At 30.9% G+C, this 20345-nt stretch overlaps 1 protein-coding gene and 2 pseudogenes across 1 annotated transcript; 1 reads left to right on the top strand and 2 right to left on the bottom strand.

Moving 5' to 3' along the window:
- Positions 1-7224: 7224 nt before the first annotated feature.
- Positions 7225-8614, top strand: LOC120135233. The gene is made up of 4 exons (XM_039151543.1): positions 7225-7334; positions 7472-7663; positions 7753-7968; positions 8072-8614. The coding sequence occupies exons 1-4, from the start codon at positions 7332-7334 to the stop codon at positions 8303-8305; spliced, it is 645 nt and encodes a 214-aa protein (XP_039007474.1). The 5' UTR covers positions 7225-7331; the 3' UTR covers positions 8306-8614.
- A 5231-nt stretch (positions 8615-13845) lies between these two features.
- LOC120135152 lies at positions 13846-15002 on the bottom strand (annotated as a pseudogene).
- Positions 15003-16972: 1970 nt separating this feature from the next.
- Positions 16973-17845, bottom strand: LOC120135151 (annotated as a pseudogene).
- Between the last annotated feature and the right edge of the window lie 2500 nt (positions 17846-20345).

The raw sequence follows: 20345 nt of genomic DNA, 5'->3' as shown, positions 1-20345 counted from the left end.
GTGGCCGGAGGCTCCCACGACGGGGTCAACGGTGGCGCAAGGCCGTCGAAAAAATAAAAACGACCCCAAATTGTTCTATTTATTCCCCACAACCCGAATCTCTTCTTAGTTTCACCTAAAATCAACCCTAGGAAAGTAGATCTAGAAATTACCTTGCGAAGAAACCAACAAAAAATTGCTACCTTTGGCGTTTCCGACGACTCCCAACGAAAGTAAGGATTCTATTCTTCTCCCTTTCGGTTTCTTCTATCTTTATATTTTATGATTTTTTTAATACCAACTATTCGAATCCCTGCATGTATTTATAGTGATTTTGTTGGTGCGTTTTCCACTGATTTTTTCGAGTAGTGGTAGAGTAGATATCAACACCGAATTTTTCAAGATTTAGCTTGATAAAATAGTATGCTCAGTGGATTTTGTGGTGGATTAATTTTTTTTGTTTGATTTCGGTTACTGTATGACACAAGCAGTGACAATCATAACTTTGGATGCTTGCAGATTGCTCGGCGTTTACTGTTGCGATGGTTGGAGAAGGCTGGCACTGTTGTGGCGATGACGGTAATTTAGGGTTTCAAACCCTATATGGATTTGGATCTGGACCATTGATTTGGGTCTAGATCCAACAGATGACATTGGGCGGCACTAGGGTAGAGAACATGAAACCCTAAGGGGGTATTTGGTTCAAGGATTGTGGGATTCCCATGGGATGGGAATCCCACATTTCCATGTTTGGTTGGTCGGGAATCTCATTCCCGGTAATGTTTTATTACCAATAGTAGATTTTTTTGGGTATATTACCGGGAATGTCATTACCTCCCTTCCCTTAGGTATTGTAACATTACCGGCGTTTTAGACTAAAATGTCCTTAAATTTTTATTTTTTTCAAAAATATCCTTCTTCTGTCATTGAATAATAAAAATTCTACGAAGGTTAAATTACAAATTTATCATTAAATTATTTTAGATTTACAAAAAAAAATTCTATAATTAAAATTTTATATGAAGTTCAGGGGTTAAAATTTTTTTTACCCTTTCATTAAACTTTTTTTATATTTTTAATTTTGTAAAAAAAATTATATAAATATTATGAATTTAATTTTTTAAAGAAAATATATAAATATTTTACAATTTTTAATATTATACAAATATATAATAAGGACAATTTGGTCAAATATACATTCCAATAATCTTTTATTCCTTTAACCAAACACGGTAATCTTGCATTCCTGCTAAACCAAACAAACACAAAATACAACATTCCCAGTAATCATATTCCCTGGTAATCTTTTATTCCCACTGGTAATCTTACATTCCGTGAACCAAACGCACCCTAAGGGGTCTGGGTCGGTCGGGTCTTGGATCTTGTGTCGGATCCTGTTGTTTGGTGTTGGACTGGCACTTTGTAATGGGCTGTTGAATTATTGGGCTTGCAAATATGTATTAAAATTTTATTATTATTAATAATATATATATATATATATATATATATATATATATATATAATTTAATCTCGATCAAAAACGGGTGTCTACAATATTATCTCTATATCTAATGAATCCACTCATATACTATTGTGAAATTCTATTAGGTTAAAATTTACTATTAAGGTTTATTCATTAAGATTAGATATTTTTTATATGTTAATATATTTATATACTTATTTTTTAATTATGAGTTCAAAAAATTTATGTAACACAAATTGAAAATATTTCATTGACATATATTGATACCGATAAGTAGTTCTTAAGATTATCCATCAGTAATAAGACATTATGGTTCACACTCATAATTGTAGCAGTTAATAGTTTTAAACTTCCATAAGAGAGTTTAAAAAAATTATCATATTTCCTGAGTAAAAGCTCAAACTTTTGTGTAAATTGTATTTTCAATGGTTCAATTTCTGATACATGATAACCAAGAAATTTAAAGAGAGAACAACTACAAGATCTTATATCGCGAGTGCATCAATTTGATTTTCATTTGTGAAATTTTCACATAAGCATTTTTGCATCTTAAATACGATTCAATTAATTATTTCAATCAAGCATTAAATTGAGATATTAGAATGACATGTGGGCAAGTAAAAGTTTATCATGATATCCTCTTATTGGGTTAGTTGTGTTTCTTTATGTTGAACTTTATTCAAATATTATTGCATGTCAAAGGCTTAGGCCAGTTCTGATTATGTATTGAAGTTTGCTTCAGTTTCTCGTGCCTGTATAAATTGTTGGTAACTATATATTCCGAATGTCATTGTAGATGTATATATTTTTTATGCAAAGGGCTGTTAACTAAATGTCTTGACTTGCTATTAATCATCACATTGATTTTGTAACAGGTGTACGTCATTGATCACGGCCTTGCTAAAAGGTATAGGGATCTTCAAACTCATATACACATACCATATAGGTATACAATTACCATTGTTGTTTATCCACAAGTCTTACAATGAGTGTTTGTTTCCTGTAGTTAGTATGTGACATGATTTTCTACCTGAAAGGTAGATATTTGTGAATTAATTGCTTATGGGTACCAGGGTAGAAAATGATAGCATAGAGCTAAACAAGCTAGAAAAAGCAAGTACCAAGGTAATTTGGAAGTTCTTGAGCAGCTGTAGTATGCTTTTATTTGCATTCTTTTATGTTCAATTGCTTACATGTTGCTTTAAATTGTGCAAAATGTGATTGTATTTTGACTGGCATCTAGGATTAGTCTCAATTGTTTATTTGAGTGGTTGCTTATCTACTATTCTTTGTGTTCAATATTTACTTTGAACTCATAATTAAAAAAATAAGTATTTAAATATATTTAAATATAAAAAATATTTAATCTTAATTAATGTAAACCTTAATAATAAATATTAACCTAATGTAATTTAATAATAGTGTATAAGTGGATTCATTAGATATAAAGATAAAAAAAATTAAGGAATACACCTTTTAGCTTTTATCTTACATTGTCAAGAAACATAATCTAAACACTTCAATATGCATATATAAAATATCATCATTAAACTCTTTAACTCATGGAACTAATATTATGTTGTTAGTCTATATAGTTTTATTTTTCAATTTTTTTAAATTATATATTTTTTAATATGCTTTTAGGGAATGCTCATTCTTAAGCGCACCTTTGATGTGACCAGGGCCGGTTTTGGGCCTGTGCGGGCTGCCCAACCGCACAGGGCCCAATTTTTGTAAGGGCCTCCAAAAATTTTTAAGCCTTTTGTATGTATGTGTATTTAGAATATTTAGCCCAAGAATTTTCAAGTCCAAGGCTTATTTTACTGTTATGGTATAGGATCACCAAATTTTGAAATATTAGTGAACTTCTTTATATATCTAATATTTTAGTTTTAAAAGGCCTATTTTATTGTTATGGCACAGGGCCACCAAAATTTACAAGACGGCCCTGTCGTTTTGCAGGGCTGATTTTGGGCTTGTGCGGGTTGCCCAACCGTACAAGGCCCAATTTTTATAAGGGCCTCCAATTTTTTTTAAGTTTTTGTATATATGTGTATTTAGGATATTTGGCTGAAGAATTTTCATGTCCAATGCTTATTTTACTGTTATGGTATATGGCCACCAAATTTTAAAATATTAGTGAACTTCTTTATATATCTAATATTTTAGTTTTAAAAGGCCTATTTATTGTTATGGCACAGGACCACCAAAATTTACAAGACGACCCTAGATGTGAAAAGTTATATTTTTTTAATATGCCTTTAAGGAAGATCTTCAATTATGTATTATAATGTATTTTTTATTATTTTTAATTAGTTTGATTTTATATTTCATTCAGTTTTTTTAATGAGGTATTGTCACGTGTAAAAATATTAAAAAAACTGTAATTTTAAAGTATTATTAAAATTTACTAAAAGTTCTATAAAAACTCTAAAAAAAAAACTCTTTTAAAATATATAAAATTTTCAAAATTAATTTTCAAGTTATATTGTGATTTTCTGTCTTATTTATTAGTAATTTGTTTTTTTCATTGTAATTCTACCTTAAAAAATTATTTGAGAATATTATATTTTACCTTTTTTTTTTCTTTGAGCATCCTATTCTTGTATAAATAATTATAACAATATCTCTAAGAATAAATTCTTTATAAAAACACACAAAAAATAATGTGAAGCTCGGGGTTCTATTATTGCAATTTAAAACTAATATAAAAGAATATCAGACCTAACTTAAATTTTCAATTAAGGGTTTCATATTTGACATCATTTGTTTAATTAGACTTGTCTAGTATATGTTTCTTATTCTTATTCTTATTCTTATTCTTATTCTTATGAGTATTCCTAGATTTAGGAACAGAGGTACGAAGCTATATAGGGAATGAGAGGGGCAGTAGCGAATTCAAAAAAAAATTACAGGCCGGACTAATATATACATAATAAAAATGTTATCTAAAATAATCCTTATATATTTTTAATTTAAAAATATAATAAAATTTATATATATACACACATATATGTATGTATATATGGATTACATTTAGAAAAAGTATATTAATGGGACTAATATAATTTTTAACATAATTCATACATATTTTTTATTTAGGGTAAACTAATTATTTGGTCACCCCACATATTACTTCATTTATATTTTGGTCACTTAACTATTATTTTTTAAAATTATAGTCAAACTTATGATTTGGTTCTATTTTGATCACCTAGCGTTAAAAAATTTAAGAATGATGTTAATATGATATATTTTTTTAATTATTTTTCAATCTTAAGATGTCATTATCTTATGATGATACATCAACATCACCGCTAATATTTTAAAGACGAATGACCAAAATAGAACTAAAATGTAGCATTGAGTATGATTTAAAATAAATAATAATTGAATGACCAAATAGAAATTAAATAATAATTGGTGTATGAATAAATAATTTACCCTTTTTTGGGCATGGGGCATGGACTAAGTGGGCCCAGGCCTAGATTCGCCCCTGGCCCTTCTAAAATTTTTGATTTAATAGCATTTTAGGTCCTTATCAATTTAAATATAAGTAAAATTAGACTTTTGTCCTCCCAAAGTTTAAGATTAAATACATAATAAATACTTATTATTTAAAATGAAATATATCATCCCTCTCAATATTTGATCCCTACATAGATTGTATTTGGGTTATGGGTATTCAACTCATATTGAAGTGAGTTATGAGAAAAATAAAGAACAATTCTTACACTATTTTATCAGTTGAATTAAAATTTCGAGTTCAAATCTGTTTATATGTACAAAAGGGCTAACAAAAACCAATGATTTGTTCTAAATGAATAGCATGGGAAGAAACAAATTGCCAATTTAGCAACCCTTTAGGTAAAGCTTGAATAAGATTAAGCTACTATACCCTACATCGATTCATGGAATCCATTGATTACTCATGTACCTACTATTTTTATTTTATATGGGTTGCTTTTTAAAAATGCTATTATAGGTAGGCAAAGGTCACGCTCATCCAAAATATTTGTTATGCATCACATATTTCCTCTAGGACCATCAAATTGAGGTAAGATGTTTATAAAAAAGTTTGGTATTTGGAATTGTCCGTCCAACTCAATTGGTAGAGCGCAAGACTTTTAATATAAGGTCATGTAATTCTCACGTGGGCAATTCATAATTTTTGACTGTCGTAGGTCTTCCACGGAAGCTGCTCTCAACCTGACGTTGGGGGCAGCCTACTACCTTACCTCCCCTCACCCCATTACATATGAGAATAAGGTCAGCTAATTTTTATTTGGATTGTTGGCTTAAATATGAAAAGAGAAAGAAATTATTATTATTTTTTGAGGTTTTGGGTTCGGATATTAGGAATGTCAAGTTACGAGCGTTCGATGTCAAATGGTTGAAATTTGTTTTTGAACAATTATTACCTTGTACTTACATCTGATTAATTAAAGAAAATATATTACTTAAAATTTATAACTCAAACCTTAAGAAATAACCTCTCTCGGAGAAAAAAAAAATACAAATTGCAACCAAGTAGTTTTCATTGGATCAAATGTTTTACAAAGATAATGCTTCTAAAATTATGAGTTATGCTCGTACAATATATTTATCGTGAAGGAAATATAATTGTTGATTAATTAACAATGTTGCTTGTTAATTATACTATTAGAAGCATTAAATTTCTAAATCTTTAACCGATAATTTTTTAAATTACTTCATGATAAATTAAAAAGGATTAGGATATTCTCACTTACCTCTACTTTTATATTATATGAAAAATAATATGTTACAACAAAAACGTTCCATAGAGAAACAAAATAAAACACAAAATTCTAATAAAATAAAGGGTAAATTACAATGTTCCTCACTGAACTTTATCTTCTCTCCTATTTTACTTATCATACTTTTAATTTTTCTAAATTGCTCACTGAACTTTATAGATTGAATCATTTTACTCCCTCTATCGTTATTATATAATATAAAATAAATGAAAATATAAAGGGTAAATTAAATCATTCCTCACTGAAGTTTACTCTCTCTCCTATTTTGCTCACCCAACTATAAAATAAAAACAGAAGGTGGTCGATGCCACCGCCGACCACCGTCGACCGCCGTAGATGGTGACCATTTGACCCCAAGTTTCATGGGCCACTTCACCTCGACACCTTGAGTTCAAATTTGACCCTTCATTTTGTCAGAACTTGTTCCGAAGTCAATGAATTAGATATGGAAAATGAGGAAGTCAAAACAGTTCAATCGAAATTCATAGATTTTGGGACATTTTTCGGTGAAACAACAACTAAATTTGAACTCAAGGAGTCGAAACAAACCGATCCATAAATTTTGAGACCAAACGACCACCATTTATGGTGGTCGACGGTGGGCGATAGTGTTAAAGAAGAGGATTTGAAACAACTTCGTTTGGTGTATATTTGAGTTTTTCAAAACGACGTCGTTTTGATGTTTATGTCATGTCATAACATAATTAAAAAATTAATGGTAAAATAAGCAAAATGATTCAAGAAGTTATGTGAGAAAATGTGTAATTTAACCTAAAATAAAATGGAAAGAATTCCAGTTCCTTGCACCCAACGCATCTCCAATCGAGCTCAAAGGGGGTCAGGTTCGGACCCAGGTTCGGAAATAGGTTCGGAAATAGGTTCGGTTAGTGGACTTTGTGTCTGAACTGGTAGATAAGAACAACCTCTCTTCCCCTCTTTTATTTTAGTCTCTCTCGAACGCTATCTCTGTTTTCTCTGTCCCAAAAAAAACAGAGTTCACTGTTTTTCAAGGAGTTTTCTCTTTTCAATTCATTCAAGCTGGCGATCGAGAATCATACATCCGTGAGATCAAGCCCAAGAACAGAAGAATCATGGTAAAAGCCACGTTTTTTCTAACTCATTGTTCTGTTTTTTTCACTCAGTTTCTGTTTCATGTTTTTCTTCTTCTGGGTTTATCGATCTGGGTATTCGTTAAAAATGTGTTTTTAATTGAATTTTGATTGAATGATAGGGGCCCGATGAAGAAGACAACAACAGGTGGCCGCCATGGATGAAACCTTTGTTGAGAGAACAGTTCTTCGTTCAATGCAAGCTTCATCTAGATTCCCACAAGAGTGAATGCAATATGTACTGTTTAGACTGCATGAACGGCGCTCTCTGTTCCTTTTGCCTTGCTTATCACAAGGATCATCGTTACATTCAGGTACAATGAATCGAGTGACGGACGCATAAATTTTATGTCGTGGGAATGAATTTCGATTTTTTGCTGATGGTGTGTGTGTGTTTGGACAGATAAGGAGATCTTCGTACCATGATGTAATAAGGGTATCTGAGATTCAAAAGTATTTAGACATATCTGGGATTCAAACCTATGTAATCAACAGTGCTAAGGTTGTTTTCATAAACGAAAGGCCGCAACCGAGGCCTGGAAAAGGTGTAATCAACAACTGTGAAGTCTGCGATCGTAGCCTTGTCGACTCGTTTCGGTTTTGCTCCCTCGGTTGCAAGGTAAATCTATCCCAGTTTCTCTAAAACTTCTGTTTGGCAGATGGGAAAGTGGAGGATAAGTGAAAAGGTTTTTGATTTTATGTGTTTTTTTTTGTCATTGCAGTTTGTTGGCACATCAAAGAATTTACAGAATAAAAGGCAAATGAGAATGGAATCAGGCTCTGAGGATTCATCGTTCAGCAGCAGCCATGGAAAGCTGAAGAAGAAGAAGAAGAACGACGAGAACAACAAAGTGCAGAGCTTTAGTCATTTGACGACGCCTCCGATATCGATTAATCACCGGAGTGCAAAACGGAGAAAAGGGATTCCCCATAGAGCTCCAATGGCACAGGTCTAATAATAGAATATTAATCTTTGTATATAGAAGCAGCAGAAAAGATATAAAATACAGGTGGAAAATGATGCAAGAAAATTATGAACTAGTGGAAAAATGAAGCACAGATCTTTTAGGACTTAATCTTATCATCAAGACAAGTTTTTCTCTCTCTTTACTTGGATTTGGTGGTGTTATACATGAGTGTATTTTAGGCAAATAGTGATGGGAAATGTAAATAGAAAGAAATAGAAGCCATGAATCAATATGGAAAATGAAATAGGAAAATTTTGCTTTGTATTTTGTATATATATATACTATTGTTTGAGATTATTTTTTTGGGTATGATTATTAATATTTGATTTATTGATTGATTAATTTGGATCAAATGTTATAGAGATAAAGATAATTTTTTTAATTCAGTTTACTCTATTTACAATCGTCAAAATTTGTATTCTTGACTTGCTTAAGAGATGCGTTTTTATTTCACTAAATCAATTGGTTGTTGCTATTGTTTAAGATTATAATTATATATTTTAATTCTTATAGGATTTATAACTTTATAATAATTATAAAATTTAATAAATTAATGATGTTTTTTTAATTATTTGAGAATTTTAATAATTATTTCATAATATTTAAAAACTTAACGATCAATATTAGGGGAGTTTTATGGTGTAGTAGTCTAATATAAAGATAAAAAAACGCTAATTAAAATGTTATAAATAAATATAATATTTAAGTTGGTATAGTTTAAAATATTAATTTTTTTCTTATTTTTTTGTAGATTTAAATATTCTTCGTAATATTTTAAGTTGTAATAAAAATATTATTTTCTTATAATAATTTTTATAGAACTAAAAATATATTAAAATATTAATATCTTAAGTTGCACGTAATTTAAAATATTATATTATTTATAATAGTGTAAGTTGTACTTTTCATTAGCTTTATATTAAGGTATCATAGAATCACCTTAAATTATCGGGTAGTTCTGTTGTACGATAATCTTAATATACAGTTAAGAAAAGATCCTATCGAAAATGTTAATATTTTTTTAACATTTACGGTAAAGCTCTACCTAAAACATTAATTTTTACTGAAAATATTAATTTCAGTATCTAATTTCCGATAGAAAAAAAATAACATTTTAGATAGTACCCAATATTAACATTTTCGATAAAAAAATATTTTAGATAATGCTTTACTAGAAATGTTAAACATTTTAGATAACGTCTAATATTAATATTTTCAATAAAAAAATATTTTAAGTAATATTTAATCAAAAATATTTAAAAAAAATATTAACATTTTCGATAATACATTTCTGACTTAAATTAATGCAGCCCTAGCTTAGACATCCCAAAACTATCATCTGAATATAGTTTTAACTTTTAGAATTGTCTAGTTTCACACGTGTGTGCAATTCATTTGGTCAATTTTTTTCATTTCTAGAAATTTCACCCTTCACTTCTAAAATTAAAGTTCCGGCGCTTTGTAATCACTGTCTAAGTTAATAGTACATACATGTAGATCGATAATATTGTTGAGTGGTCTTTTATTAATTTTGAATATGAGTATTTAATTGCGCATTTGAGTGTCATATATACAAAATTTAATTATAATTCTTTCAAGCATAATCAATAAATTTTAAATCAGATAAGTAAACTCATTAAGTGATCTCAACAGTAAAAGGAAAGATTATTTTTTAGAGATTTCACGTTTGACCATATGCATATGTAGGATGTGTGTCCACTATCAATAAATTAATTTTTTTTTAAATAGGTACTATCCTATAATCACTTTAGATTATTTAAAAATTAGATAAAAAATTCTATTTTATAATTTTATAATATTTATTTTAATTAAATATATAATATAAATTGATTGAAAATATCTAGAACATATACTAAATTGTCATCACCCTAACTTACTAAAATAGTTACTAAAAAAAGCAATCTTCATCTATTATATATTATTTTTTACGTTATATTTTATTTATGTGAATAATATTTTTTTAATCAAACATATAGTTTACATAAATAACAATAGACGTATAATATTTAGGGTAAAGTGTATAAATGATTTTCCGATTATAATATATTGTTTTATTAAGCTCATCGATTATTAAAAGTTATAAAATAGTTCTCTAATTATAGTGCGTTGCTTTGTTGAGTCTCTCGACTATTTAAAGTTACAAAATGGTCACCCGCTATTCATTATGTTCCAAACTCATCATTTTCCATTAAAAAAATTGACGATATTCTGAGTTAAACATTAATCTGTTAACTGTGATATGATAAGATCTAATCCCAAAATCTCAAACGACTATCATATCCAAGTCTTCATGTTAACGTCCAATTTAGATAATCGTCATTTATTTTAATGAAAATGACGAGTTTGAAACATAATCAATAGTAAGGTGACAATCTCTTTTTTTTGAAAGAGCAAAAATTATATTTTAAAAATATTTATTATGCTACATATATGAATGTTGTTAGTTTTTAATTGAGTTAACGTTAAATTAATTTGTTATATTGATTTAGTTAAAATTTAATTTATAGTATAAATTATTTTTTTTATTATTTTGCTTTTTCTTGGGACCATTTACTTTGCTTACTTAAAACCGTTTTGGGATATTGATGGAACTTTTCGCAAAAGAAAGAAATTGTGAATAATGTGTATTTATGAATTAAAATTTTATGTCAGAAATATGAATTAAAAAAACTTATATTGAAAATTATAAAATCTCAAAATAATATAAATAGATATTTAAATTAAATAAAAAATTTAAAATTTTCTTGTACTTCTAACCTCTCTCTCGATCCATCCATATTTCATTATCTCAACATGAATCAACAAAACCCTAAATCATCTTCCAATGTTCTACCTGCAAGATGCATGCCAACGTGTGTTTTGTTATTGCAATAAAGCACAGCAAAATGGGCATTAGTGGAGGTGAAAACGTACAACGTGAGCCATGATGCCATCAGAGTCTAATGTTTATTTATTGCTATGGAATGGGAGCAGATACACATGCATCATCATCCATCATGCCCGTACCATGATCATCATCATCTTAGTTTCCATATCCAACAATTGTGGGTCCAACACCACCCCAATTCCTTTCACATCAATAGAGGAGGTTCTAGATGGATACCTTAGCCGACAATGCTTGCATTAAATTGCTGACCACCGTGTATGAATTTTTTGGACACTTTTTAACTTTGGATGTCTGAAATTCATGTGCTTTAGGATTTGCTTTAGATGTTAATAAGTGGATAAGGACGGACACCAGACATGCTGATGACAGCACAGGTCTCTTTATGAAACCCCGAAAACTGTTATAAAGTAGGCGATGCTTTACCCCCACGGTGCATGGGGGTTGAAGGAATTAGGTCACATACGTAATATTACAATATCTCACTAATAACGATAGAAACGACGGCGTTTTTATATTAAAACCTCTAATAATTATTTTTTTAAGAATAATTAGTATATTTGTTAGAAAAATAACCTCCAAACTGTCACATAAGATGGTCTTACGTTTAGAAAAAAAAGCCAGACTTGACATTTTACAAAAAATGAATTTCATACGTTTATTATTATCTTTATCTAATATTAAATGATTTTATCTGAAACATTTGATGAGTCTTGCGTCCTGTAAAATTCGAGATACATTAAACGCGTTTTACAGGACGTGAGGTAATCCTATGTGGGTAGTTTAAGGGTTATTTTTCTAACAAATCTATTAAGAGGGTTGTTCTTCAAAATAAATAATTATTAGGGGTTTTTAATATAATAATACCAGACAGGACTCGGATTAGATAAAGTTTTTAATCAATTTAAATTTGTTTCGAGTATTATATATTTCTACTCATCATTCAATTGAATTTGGGTTTGGATAAGTGTCATCAGATCTGAAATTAAACTCTATTATTGGGTTAAAAATCAACATACTACTTGACACAAAGAAAACACATATATATTCATATCATTCGATAAAATAAAGATTTATTTGAAAAAATATAGAGATACATTATTGAAAAATATTCTTAAATATATTGGGTAACCATGTAAAAAAAATCATCTGAATACCACATCTTTATTCTTAAAAAAACTTGAAATCAAAATCTGTTGAGTTTGAGCCCATACCCTTCCTTATTAATGAGATATGGGAACACAAATTATAGGATGTACCGCCCATCTAGATGAGAACTACTTCAAAATGGGGTTTCATTTATTGGAAATTAGATATGGCTTTAGGGTGTTTGTGGAGGCACTTTAGATATTATTGGATAAACATGCTAGAGATAAAGTTTTGTTAACCAGATGTTAATATGATAGGTAAAAGTCCAATTTAAGTACTTAAGTTCAAGTCCCACTATACATAAAATTCAAAACACACCACTTTTCATTGACTCAAAAAAAATTATCTACTAAAAAAGTGAACAAACTCTAAACACCAGTATTTTGAAAACTGGACCGGACAGACCAGTTCAACCGAAAACCGCTGCATGGTCCGGTTCATTCTATACCGGTTAAATCGTTACTAGTGAATCGGAAGGAACCGTTGAACCGACTGTGAACCGTTCGAACCAAGACCGGACAGTGAACCGGTTCTGTTTTATTTTTTCTAAAAAAAATTAAATCAAACGACGTCATTTGTTAAACGAGCCAAGTCGAACTTGAGAACTTTAAAAGTAAGCTCAACTCAACTCAAAAACTCACGAGCTAAAAATTATCAAGTTCAACTCGAACTTGAAATATAATATTGAAACTCGAACTCAAAAAGGCTCGAACTCAAAAAAAATTTAGAAGCTCGATTGAAGCCTGAAATTCGAGCTCGATTGAAGCCTGAAATTCGAGCTCGATTGAAGCCTGAAATTCGAGCTCGATTGAAACGAAAGAATAGTTCGCTCTGTGCTCACCAAAAGGCTCCATGATTTTGAATGCCAAATTACTTCTATTATTTATATAAGTCAGTTAGGATGTTCTTCTATGTTTATTAGTCATGTGGGATTGTTTTGTTTTCATATTTTTACTCTTTAGACTTTTGTGATGCTCTTCTATGTTTCTTAGCCATGTGGGATTTTTAAAAAAAAAAAATTAAACCAAACAATATCGTTTGTTATGATTTTTTTAGCCCCAAATTTATTTTTTGATTATAGTTATATAATTATATTTATTATTTAATATGTTTTACATTAAATATTATGTTGTAGTTGATTTGAATCATTTTGTTTCACTTGATTTTATGGTTTTTAACTTATATATGTTATAATTTGCTTTGAATATGACTTGTGATATAAAAAACTGTTTTTTATTAAATGTTTTTATATTTTTATTTAATTTTTTAAATAATTAATTAATTATGACGTCGTCCAGTTGAACCAGTGAACCGATAGCAAGGCCGGTTCGCTGACCGGTCCGGTTCTGAAAACCATGTTAAACACCCCTTTCAACAGGAACCCTAAAAGCAGAGGGAGATGATGGTATTTTTGGTGATTTGACCATAAATCAAAAGGGTAATTTGACCATAATGAGCAGTAGAAGCATCTTCCTCAGTTGTTTCTGAGCATGTTGTGAACTGCCTCTGTTGTGTCATCCACTGAACTCAGTTGGCATCCTTCTTCAACCTTCATTCAAATTGCTTCAAATCTTAGCCCAAAACACCATGATTTCCTTTAATTATGTAGGCTATATGATGACATTATAAATGTAGAGGGGCCAAAACCACAATTTTAACCAATACAATGTTCATCAATATCTGCTAAAATCGTGTACGATGTAATGATATCTTACCTTGGCGCTGATAGTGTAGAGAACTAATGTATCCATGGATGTAACATTAAGGTGAAGGATGGAAAGGTGAAGTGAGTGAAAACCAGCAACAAGCTTGAAAGCTGCTTGGGAGTTTTCCGTGACAGAATTCGAAGATTAGCATGAGTTTGGATCAATGTCACCTCGATATCGGCCGTCGATGCCTTGGTTTTTTATGTGTATTTGTTCAGATTTTGAGACCAGGTGTACTGAGGGTACATGAAGTACTGTGAAAACCGCGCCGACAACAAATCAAAATTGTTGTCGCCGTTGGTTTTTAGTTCATTGCCAGCGGTTTGCTGCTGCTGCAACACTCGAAGGTTTCGTGCTTCAAGTGTTTGCAGGAGAAACACAAGTTCCTTGACAAACCCTATGGCTCCACCAACCGTGGATGCTTGGTCACCCTACACTATGTAAAAAAATCATTTAATATTGTGTGTATTGGATGAAAATGGTGAAATTAAAGTAACAATCAGTTTTTTTTACCATGATATTTCATTCAAATCATTATTTACCATAAGAAAAATTACCCTTTGGACATAGGACTGAGGCATGAGGGAGCGTAATACACCGAGATGCTCATTCATCTCCTATTTCTCTCGACAGCAATGTGAGTTATCCTTTGAGTCTGTGCCTCCTCTTTGTTCTTACAAACCCTCGGTTTTCTCCTCGTCTTTTTCCTCCCTTGAACCGCGGCGACATTCGAACGCCGTTTCAGATTCACCATCAGCAAGCAACTCGAAGCACCACCACCACTGGTACCAGCTTGTTCCAAGGAGCTGAAACAATTTGTCACCAAAGAGTCATGGTCATGGCTGCTACATGGGGTTGCAAATATAGTATCATAGATGATAACGTTCAACAGCTCGTTCGACAACGAAATGGTTTCGAGTGACATCTCCTCTACAATCTGTACAACCCACAAGTGCTCCAATACTTATGTAGAAGTGATAACTTAAATGGAATAATCTCTTAAATAGAGGGACGAAATCAATAATTAGACCGAAAATATGATGCACGCACGTGAGAGGAGGCAGAATTCTCTTTTGGTGCCAGCAAGGGAGTGAAGGAAAAAGAAAGGAGCTCTTCGTTTAACCTTGTTTTGGGCTTGTCAACACTGGGACACTGACCTGCAAGAGGGTAGGGGACCCCAAATCTATACAGGAATACGCATACAAACAACACAACGAGCTGTGGGTTAAAGCGACCCTTCATGTTCAAATCTAACATTGGGGGTATTGTTTTGTAGTGAAAAAAGTGACCGGCTGGCTCACAGGTCCTTAGATTCTCCTAACCCCTACTGTTTTCTTTTTCACAAGGAAAGCCTTTGCAGCGTATTACATTTGGAAAATGAATCATTTGGTTTGCCAATGATCATTAGATGCAAGTTAATGAAGGAATTAAGCCATGTAAAGGGATCTCTCTGCTTCTTCAAGAGAGATCTACCATTCATGCCATTTCTCGGATGGTCAGATGAATTCTCCCTGACATGATGGTACATATGTTAACATAAACAGAGATAGAATTCAACATTGAGAGTGGCACTAATCCATTAATTATTTAAATCTAAAAATTAAAAAGAATTAAAATTTTATTTATTTAATATTTAAACTATTTTATCATAAAGTTTAGAGGGTCCATTGCTCCATCCAACAAATGACTTCGTGAAATAGAGTAGAGTTTGCTTATACATTACCATAAAATTTATCACTTTTATATTTCTGTTTGATTCAACATAATTAGTTTTTACTTAAACTATTCAATAAACAGAGAGAGAACACTCATAATTAAAACAAAAAGGGAAAATTTATTAGAGTTTGTTTAGCACTTTAATTATGCAGAAGAAGTGCAATCTAATTTTCTTTAATAGAAGTAGCTACTATTGTTAAAAAGTAAAAATGTTTAAAATTACGATAAGAATTTACAATTATCATCGTAAAATAATTATATAATTTAGATAAACTAGTCACTTTAGATCATATAAAGACCATATATGAAAAATGTTAAAAACACAACCAAAAGACTCAAACAAAGAAAATGATAAAAGCATATCTGATTATAAGTAAACACCATCTTGATCAATAGTGGCGTCGTCAAATCCCATCCCAAGAAAACATAAATAAAAGAACGACTAAACAATCGAAAAAAAACAAAAAAAAAAACGTGCTACAAAGACAGAAAAAAACGTGTCATAAAGTCAGATAGGTTCTTATTAAAAAAAAATTAAGAAACAAAGAGTGATCCCTCCCTCTTGCTTTCTATACTACACCGAAGTTAAACAAACTACAATCTTGGTCAAATTATTATTTTCGTCCTTTTATTATATTCGACTTTGGGGTTTAATCTATATCACGTTTAGTATATATTAAATTATAATTTGATAAGATCACTTGCGTCTACATTGTTATTCTATTATTTTGAATGACGTTGCTTAAACAAATCACTAATATCATTAAAGAAATATTTTTCATGGTGCTATTGACTTGGAATAAATTAAAAACATTAATAATGAAAATTGTTAATTATACTAAATTAAAATAAATAGATTAAATCCTTAAGTTAAACATTATAACATTTTTAGGGGTAAAATATGATTTTTATTATTTATTAATATGATTTTATAATTTTTAGAATGACTTGAGAGTAATTTTATCATTTTGGTCGGCTTCACCACTACTCTTTGAACAACTCTCAACATGAGCGAGTTGAGAAGAAAACAAGTTTTCTATGTGAAGAAAAGAGCCTAAACTTATTATTTCTATGTCACCTAGGCAACATTTTACGTAGGAATGAATTTATAAAATTTTAGAAAACGAAAAGGATTATTGATAGAAAATAGTAAAAATATATTTAATTTTGACCAGGCTCCTATCCATCCTTGCATGAAGCTGCATCTGTATAGTTCAAGGGGCTCGTAAAATCTCGAAAAGATATACAACTTATTGCAGATTTGTGTCCTCTTACAATTCTTATTTGGACATGGTCAAGCAATCTCAATGTATATTGGCTATCATCTTCTTCTCCTCCTCTAACCCTAGCTATGGAGTGCCCCGTCGAGTTCGACCTGAAAAGCCCTTTTGGATGTTGTTTTCCCTTTGTATTTGAAGAGCTGCTTTGTGCTTCGGATTCGGCTTCATCGGATTCCTCCTTGCCATCCTCTTTAATGTCGATGCAAACGGCATTGCGTAGCAGTAGTGGGCTTCGGTATGGTTATTCGCTCCGATTTCATGCATGGAATTGCTATGTAGCAGCACCAGAGACTTCTCGAACGATTTCCTCGGCATATCGAGCTCCCGGCAACACACCGGAAACGTCTTATTCGATTTGAGCTAAAGATCGACGCATTCATTGTGGAAAACGTGACAACAAATCGTCAAAAGCTTTAGCAGGTCTTTGTCCTCCCAAGCAAATAGCACACTCGAGGTCGTATTTTTCTCGACAGAACTCCTTGACATTCAAGTAATAGAACGTCGGGAAAGCTTGGACTAGTTCGGGATCGAGGCCAGTGCTTTTATTCACATCCTCGGTCGGGAAGAAAACAGCGCCCGCGGCACCGGGAGGGATAACCTCGACCGTAGGCCTATTAGATGCAAGATTCTCAAGGACACACTTACAAAAATGAATTGTGAAGAAACCGAAAAAGAAAGGAAGGAGAAAGATTACTGTTATGATCACATGTACTAGGGGATTGTAAGCCAATGGTGATGATGATGAGGGTTGATTGGCAAAATATGTTGACATCGAATAAAATTTATAGTACGAGCACGAGCACGAATACGAGTACGAGTACGAACATGAACACGAGCATCAACGAGTGATTATAGTAAAATGGTAAAGCTTTATATGTAGTTTATTTGGATATTGAACGAGTTCTTGTGAGAAGGATTTGGATCTATTTTGCCCTTAATTTTCTGTGCTGACTATGACATGAGTGGAACTAGAAATGTGGTGAGTCTTGGCCATGGACTGTCTGCTTAGTATTATCATGGTAAAGTTAGCTTAAAATTTGTGGCACTTGCATCATTCTAGTCTTTTTTTGGACAAAATTTTTTTTTGAGGCGAAAAAAATAATTTTTTTGGACAAATAAGTTTGTGTCCTAAGATATTGCTTTTCAATTACACTTAATTTATCATGATATATAAATTATAATAATTGCCCGTCCAGCTTAGTTGGTAGAGTTCAAGGCTTTTAACCTTGTGGTCGTGAGATCGAGTCCCACGGTGGGCAATTCATAATTCTAACTACCGGAGGTCTTCTACGGAAGCTGCTCTCAACCTGGCGTTGGGGCAGCCTACTATCCTACCTCCCCCTCCCCCCATTATATATGGGAATAGGGTCAGCTAATTTATTCGCTTGGATGGCAACCAGACGAGTTTTTAGTCCATTCGAATCTGATCCAAGAATTAAAATCATACACACGTAATCAACCTGGTTTGAGTTTAAGAGAGTCCTATCCGACCTAAAATATGACTCGTTATTTCTAGGTAAAAACTTGCATTCAACCCCTCTCTCTCTCTATATATATATATAATTTATTTTTATTTGGTAAAATAAGGACCTACTTAAAAAATTAAAATAGAATGGTGTATTATTGTAATTATGGCTCAATATATAAATGATAATTATAATATTATATCAAAGCCATTTTTCAGCTGAAACCTCAAACTCAACCCGACAACACCTTAATAAAACTTGACCCGAACCTGAATCTTTAAAATAAAAAAAATTAACTCAGCTGGATCAAATTAGATCGAAACCCGTCAAATCCAGATGAGATAACCAAAATGAAGAAAAGAAAAGTAATAAAAAATCAGAAAAACAATTGAATCTTATTATAAAAAAGTAAATAAATATTCAAAATACATGTGATATAAATATTATATTCAATCACTCAATCAATATACATTATAAAGGTTATATCTCAGCACTGAGAAAAGTTAATATCTAGAGACATGAGAGATATAAATCTCACATTGATTTTCTCACGTACATAAATATAATATTTAACATGTATTTTAGGTCATACACATTGTGCATGCATCTTCCTTTTAAATAAAATTCATTTTTTTCAATTTTCTTGTTGAATTGGTTTATTTGATGACCCTTTATATGTCACATAGAAAAAATCACAATTGATACAACATGGTTTTAAAATAATATATTTTTTAGATAAATTTGTTGAATTAAAATCTATAATTATGGACATGTATTTATAATTTATATTGTTATCATAAAATATGAATTAATTAAGTGACCGATTATATTATAAAGCCTTAAGTTATTAGAAGTGTCATGGAAATAAAAGTGTAGATACTATTAAAGTTGTATTTATAATTTGATGAAGGGCGGAGTTATAAATACAGACAATAACTGATTATTAAATTATTTATATAAAGGAGTTATGGTCTTCAAAAAATAAATCATCTCATTTTACTCTTATCCCCGTCTGAGAATTTATGCTTAAAGAAACTTTCTTTTTTGAAAGATCGCAACCGAAGGAAGACTTTAAGATTTCAAACCTATTAATTAATCCAGGTGCATTTCCGCGAATCTAATATTTATTATTCTTGATGATTCGACATGAATTGATCCTGATTTATTTTATTACTTATTATGGTCTGGTTCTAACAAAAACTAAATTTAAATTATCTTATATAAAAAAATCTAAACTATCTATGTAATAAAAATAAATATTTATAATTTAGTCAACGTATTTTAAAATATATTATACATCAAAACTAAAATTATATTTAAGGTTGAAATTAATAGCTATCGAAATAATTTGATTGATATTCATCCAAATCAAGACCAACAATTATTAAAACAAGTCCACGAGTTTCAAACTCTATAGCCTATTTTTCGGTAATTTTATATTAAAAAACTCAAATAAATAATTATTTAAAAAATAAGTCCCTCCATAAATTATTTAGAATAATAACCCAAATCATTCACATCGAACGACTTCACGGACAGCAAATCACATGTTAAATCATCGCACCCTCTAATACGTTAGATACATCCGACATAAGCGCACTTTTCAGTTAAGCAAATAAAACAATTGAATAAAATGACATCGCACATTACGTAGAGTGAGGTAGCCTTTATGATCTAAAATATCGCGATATTTATGGGAGACATCGTTGCCTGCAAAGCGCGAGGTACTGGGAAAGGAATAAAATTTCCGTGTTTTCAACGTAACTCACATCTTGCAGGATGCGAGTTGCATTTATAACCACGTTT

Source organism: Hibiscus syriacus, unplaced genomic scaffold (genome assembly GCF_006381635.1).
Source record: "Hibiscus syriacus cultivar Baekdansim isolate YM2019G1 unplaced genomic scaffold, ASM638163v2 tig00110602_pilon, whole genome shotgun sequence".
In the NCBI taxonomy this organism is placed as follows: domain Eukaryota; kingdom Viridiplantae; phylum Streptophyta; class Magnoliopsida; order Malvales; family Malvaceae; genus Hibiscus; species Hibiscus syriacus.
This window is presented reverse-complemented; position numbering and strand designations above follow the sequence as displayed.

Coding starts and splice junctions, on each gene's coding strand:
- LOC120135233 (XM_039151543.1), top strand. Junction 7,664..7,752: donor AGGATCATCGTTACATTCAG/GTACAATGAATC, acceptor GTGTTTGGACAG/ATAAGGAGATCTTCGTACCA. Junction 7,969..8,071: donor TTTGCTCCCTCGGTTGCAAG/GTAAATCTATCC, acceptor TTGTCATTGCAG/TTTGTTGGCACATCAAAGAA.